Below are 5,932 nucleotides of genomic sequence, written 5' to 3'. Positions count from 1 at the left end.
CTATTTTTTTAGAGTGATGAAAGGAGACAAATTTGAACAAAGCACCCTTTAGTTCACGTCTGTTGATGGGTCAATAGCAAACACTAGTAGATTAAATCTGTTATTACAAAACACATACTTACATGTATATATGCTCGACATCTACTTGACCATAAATCCTAGCCACTCTATACCCCTCGATATGTTAATACATCTATACAGATAAGCTATAATCTTTGTTAGGGTGCTCCTTTGTTGCCTTCAATAAGCATGTGAACACACAGACCCTATGTAATGATACAAATGTAACTTGTGTATGAGTCTAATTCTGTTTTTACAATACTAAACAAAAACAACCAAAATCGGGTGAATATTTACGAATCTTCGATATTTTGAAAATTAAACCGGAATTCATTTTCGAAAATTAATATTCATCTTATCTAATCGTAACTCCTTTCTTTAAAAAATTACTCATAAAATAAAGCACGTTATTTGGTAATTCTGTTATATTAAAAGTTTAAAATTTATCAATTTCAGCTTAAATTTAACTGTTTATAAGTATCACACTTTTATCGTAACAAAACTATTTCTTTATTTTAAAAAAAATCCAAAATCAAGGCACTTGACACACAGGAAGTGGGGACTCTGAATAGAGGGCGACTTCAACCCCCACCCCATACCCCGTCAACAATGGCGCTAAAATGGCGGAAGTAGCGCATGGTCCCTTCTTACGTAATGGCTACTTTTCACCATCGGCTTCAGAGTGAGACTTGGCTAACTGAAGCACTTACTAGTGGATAGTCAGAGCCGTTACGCAAGTCAATGTCACTCCAATCAATATTTTATGAATTAGGAATAAAAAGACTTCCTATTCCCGCGGGAAAAGGTGTTAATTCAATTCTTTATAAAACTGGCGGCTTTATGATTCCGTTATGTCAGATGACTACAGTACGGAGTGTCAATAATTCTCCTGTATTTCAAAACAAATCGACTATTGCAGATCGACATTTCTGTGTAATCTTATAGATCAACTGTATATCGGAGATGCTTCTTTGATAATATTAATACCCCCCCCCTCCCCTGCCCCCGCAAACTAACCATGTGACACTGTGTCTGCATAACAAAAAAAACCCAGTCTGGGTATAAGCTTATAATAATGAATGCCATAAACTTCACATTTCTTGATTAAAATTTTGTTATTCCTATCACGTTGTGAACTACAAATGGAATTAATGGTCAATGACTATTTAATTAATATTAAAAATTTGTTTAAATCAAATTTTTAAAAAAAAACATGATCTATAGTTAATATGCAGTGTTAATTTTAAAACCAAGACATGTTCCACGTAATTCTAATATATGATGCCCCCCCCCCCCCCCCCCACACACACACACACGAATAGTAAAAATCTTCACATCATTATTTTTTCATAATTGTTATTCTTTGTGCATGACTTACATCGTTGTTCAGTTCTAAATAACACTGCACGTTCTGTTTAGGCTAAAGTGGTAAACTGTTCTCGTTTCAATAAAATGTCTTAAATAGTCAGAAATATCTTATTCATGATTTACTTTACATTAACGCATAAATGAGATTTCTAAATGTCGAACTCCCATCGATATTAAATATCCATAACGTCGTATAAGGCGACACACCGTGAAAGGTGCAGATGTACTCTACAGAACAGAGCAAGAATGGCTGCAACGTCGGGAGAACAGAGAAATAATGTCTACAACGTCGGGAGAACAGAGAAATAATGACAACGTCGGGAGAACAGAGAAATAATGTCTACAACGTCGGGAGAACAGAGAAATAATGTCTACAACATCGGGAGAACAGAGAAATAATGTCTACAACACCGGGAGAACAGAGAAATAATGTCTACAACGTCGGGAGAACAGAGAAATAATGTCTACAACGTCGGGAGATCAGAGAAATAATGTCTACAACATCGGGAGAACAGAGAAATAATGTCTACAACATCGGGAGAACAGAGAAATAATGTCTACAACGTCGGGAGAACAGATAAATAATGTCTACAACGTCGGGAGAACAGATAAATAATGTCTACAACATCGGGAGAACAGAGCAAGGATGGCTCCAACACCGGTCTTATAAAACGATCTGTGTCATTCGTGGTATTTGATAGAGACACAACAGTTGCAGATTTCATATAACACACTTTTTTTTGCGGCTTTAAAAGTTGAATTAAATGATTGACTACAGTACAGTAACTATAGGACAAGTCCATCGAATTAGGAGGTGATTAATCATACACAAAATGACGAAGATAGATTGTTTACAATCAGAATAATCTTATCTTTGTAGGATGCTGAATCAGCATCAATATTAGTACTTTATTTCAGGTACATGTATCTTGAATCATACATGTATACTAATGTACAAGTACTAATGTCACGTGGAAGGTTTTATTGTTACCCCCGTTAACTTCCTAGCGATGGGTTCTATTATCTCCCACACACGTATTTGGGTCGAAAACAAACGGGGCCCCTTGTTGTCCGTGTAGACTCCTCCAGATTGTGGGAACACACCCGTCTAAGTGGCTTTGATTTTGTGATAAAGAGTGTCAGTGATGTCAGACTTGACAGTCGTACAGGCGTCCCCCCCCCCCCTCCCTTCCCAACATTAAACGCGGGTAAACAACTAAAATTTTCACAACTGTCAGAGAAATCATAAGAGATGTTCGAAAAATTAAAAGGCAAATATACAAAACCATCAATAATTTGTGTGAAACAAATACACGAAAAAATATCGTAGAAAAGAAGGGTTCTACAAGTAAATAGAAGAGATAGGCTAACAAGGTGAGAGATACACAGTCATAAAACAAGAGACAGAGAAGTTGGGAGAGATGGACAGTGTTACATGTAAAAAAGAAAAAGAGATAGACAGATAGACAGACAGAGATATACAACAGAGATCGGTTGTAAGATGAGTTGTGAGATGAATTATGAGATAAGTTGAGAGATGAATTGTGAGATAGATGAGTTGTGAGATGAGTTGTACCTGTGAATGTGGAGCTGGTGAAGATCCTGACGATCTTAGAACTGAGGGGAGGTAAATCCTGAAGACTTCCGGTCAACACGCGCCATAACTTATCCTCCTCCTCCGTGTTGACCTCCACCCCGACCTCTGACCCCGCGCCATCTGACCCCTCCATCACTGACCGCCCGAATGTACACGTCACAGGACTGTCTACGCTCCTAACGTCATCGTCTCGTCGTCACGAGGATTCAGAAGTCAGTACACACAATTTTTAACATCGTCGCCGCGGGTTTAAAATCCTGTCCTGTTCAGTGGAAGTGCAAACACACACACAAACATCCGAAGATTCGATAAGTTAATATCAAAAGTGTTTCTCAAAACACTTTAATGGGTTATATTACTGATCAGCCGGGTGGTTTATTTAGATGTAGGTATGGATTTAAATCTCCGTCACTTTAGTTCACTCTGAGCCCCAATCAGCTGTAATTACACAATAAATACCAGGCGCGGACCAAGCGTTCACTCACGGTACTGTCAAAGTCAAATCAGAGCTCTATCTATCCGGGAAAATAAACAAAACAACGTCCATAAACAAGACAATCAGTTTAAAGTGACTTGTCCACTATCAAAAGAAAGTCACTCGTAATTCCTCGGACTTTTCTGAAGAAGTCCGTGCGTTCTGAGGTTCCGCGTGGCGTCCTTAGCGATCTCCTCCACCCGGCACCTGCAAGTAATCAGAGAATTGAGACCGGAAGTGTCCCGGGGTCGGTTTCCAGTGATTAGAGGGCTGTTTGTCGGATCCCGCTAATCTTAATTAAACAATAACCGCTGAGCGGATTGCGAGAATCAATGAAAGGTTTTAAATTTGTCCAGGGTCGGACTTCTTATTTACCTCTTGACGAGATCACAAAACCTCGGTTTGCTTAAGCCGTATATGGGGGCTTTCTCCTTATTAAGGAGAGGCCGTGCTTTGTTTTTGTTGGGAATGAACTGCTAACTTCCTAATTTTTTTAAATATCGCCAAACATATCACAGCACTTCGATTTCCATGTTTAAAATTCCACAGTTTACGCGATAGTTTCCATTGTCCAACAAGACAGTTATAATTTGTACGCGACTACATTTATCTAAATAACTATAGAAAATCACGAAATTATTTTCATCGAATAAAATTTAATATTCAATTCAGTTTATGAATTTTTAAACAATCTCTTGTATTTTTATTTGTATAACCAACTACAACTTAAGTCCTATGTCACAGGGTGATTTATTCATGGATCCAATATTTATTTAAATATATTTAACGTATCTATTTTCCCGGGGAGGGGGCGGTTATTGGGAGGCACGATAATTGAGCTAACTCTACATACACACTGTTTGGTTCGATATTACCACCATGTATGACATTTGTTGCTTTTTGTAATAGAGAGAGAAGAATGCTAATTTCATGTTGACATGCATCGTTTCAAAACTATGAAAATAAAATGCCAAGCCGGGCGACATTCAAAATAGCATCCAGTATACATGTATATATTGTCAAATGTCACCCTACGTACAAGTGTACATTAATGTTTTAAGGCGTTAGCAGTAATTTAGGAAATAAAATATTTATATTTCAGGAGCTATAAAGCCAATTCAGACGGGAAGAAGAGTTTGAGTTGTATATTAACAAAAAGCATAAACCGAAAAATCAATTCAATATTTGGACGGCGTGTTCTGCCTGACACTGGGACTCGTTTTACATGTAGATGGGTTTGCGACGAAAGTCGGTCCGACATTTTAGGCCTATCTTTTCCCCTTTAGTATGGCAAATTAATCCCTTGACTGGCGCAGTTATTTAACTCTTGTTAAATGGCTATCGATAAGAGTCACCCGTGGAATTTTAAAGCGAAGCCGAGAAAAGAAAACCGAACTCGTATTGAAAAATAAATTGCTCGTCTCACTTACCGGTAGATTCCTGTTATCAAAGGAAATTAATTCCACTTTTTCATTTCATTAAATCCCCGATCCTAACCAACGTTCGGTGTACTTAATGGCGTGTGTTTGTTCCCTCTGTCCTTCTCTCTATCCCCTTCTCTCCGTGACGTGTGGCCGGTGTCCCGTTGACTGAGTCCCTCTCTCTCTCCACGGCGCCCGTTTCTGCTGTATCGTGTCGCTCAGGCAGTTACTACGGCGGGCTGACGATCGAATTCTACCCATTGACGGCGGAGGCTGCTTAATAAGATCAATATATTTTAAAACGGTTTTTCTACTATTACGGGTAACATTATAGGGGAGCGCGCTGGGATAGGAATTTAAACAGGAGAAAACATCCTCTCATAATGTGTGTGGTATGAGAGAGAGAGAGAGAGAGAGAGAGAGAGAGAGAGAGAGAGAGAGAGAGAGAGAGAGAGAGAGAGAGAGAGAAGAGAGAGAGAGAGATGAATAATTGATTGACTTTTTAAAACAATGTTCACGATTTTTTTTTGTTGCAAAGTTACTATACATTGTTGTATGTCGTAGTAAACTTTGTTCGCCATGTACTTATTTTGAGTTTTGTATGATTTTTAAAATGTTAAACTTTGCACATTGAGGTTGATCAGAGGCGGCACATTTATATCCACCCTCTTGGGGTGATTGGAAAACTTTCGGGCGAAAAGAATGAGCATCATTTATAATTTAAACTCAATGATGTTGAACGCTTTTGTAGTGCTGTTTGCATCAGTTATTGAGAACTAAAGTACCGTGCAGAGTGCAATATTTACTACGCTTAATTCCATTTACACAAAGGAATATTATTTTTTAATTGATAAAATGCATGTCTTTTTATCTCTCAATTCGCTCTCTCTCTCTCTCTCTCTCTCTCTCTCTCTCTCTCTCTCTCTCTCTCTCTCTCTCTCTCTCTCAGAATCTCAAGTTAATTAGTATTAACTCTTTATGGCGTCTCACTGGCCGTATACATATTGCATG

At 38.3% G+C, this 5,932-nt stretch overlaps 1 protein-coding gene across 5 annotated transcripts in view; it reads right to left on the bottom strand.

Annotated features, from left to right (window-relative positions):
* LOC105342422 (NACHT and WD repeat domain-containing protein 2) overlaps positions 1–5,204 on the bottom strand; it is a 26,734-nt gene extending 21,530 nt beyond the window's left edge. For 3 of the 5 annotated variants that reach the window (XM_066072805.1, XM_011449369.4, XM_066072804.1), the window contains exons 1-2: positions 4,931–5,204; positions 3,005–3,707 (exon numbers count right to left, since the gene is read on the bottom strand). In XM_066072805.1, the coding sequence (XP_065928877.1) occupies positions 3,005–3,158 (154 nt within the window). In that variant the 5' untranslated portion in view covers positions 3,159–3,707; positions 4,931–5,204. Of the gene's footprint in view, positions 1–122; positions 171–3,004; positions 3,708–4,930 lie in introns of those variants that run through there. The other 2 variants (XM_066072803.1, XM_066072806.1) reach the window with 2 other exon arrangements.
* Positions 5,205–5,932: the final 728 nt, after the last annotated feature.

This window comes from Magallana gigas, chromosome 10, assembly GCF_963853765.1.
Source record: "Magallana gigas chromosome 10, xbMagGiga1.1, whole genome shotgun sequence".
Classification (NCBI taxonomy): Eukaryota; Metazoa; Mollusca; class Bivalvia; order Ostreida; family Ostreidae; genus Magallana; species Magallana gigas.
This window is presented reverse-complemented; position numbering and strand designations above follow the sequence as displayed.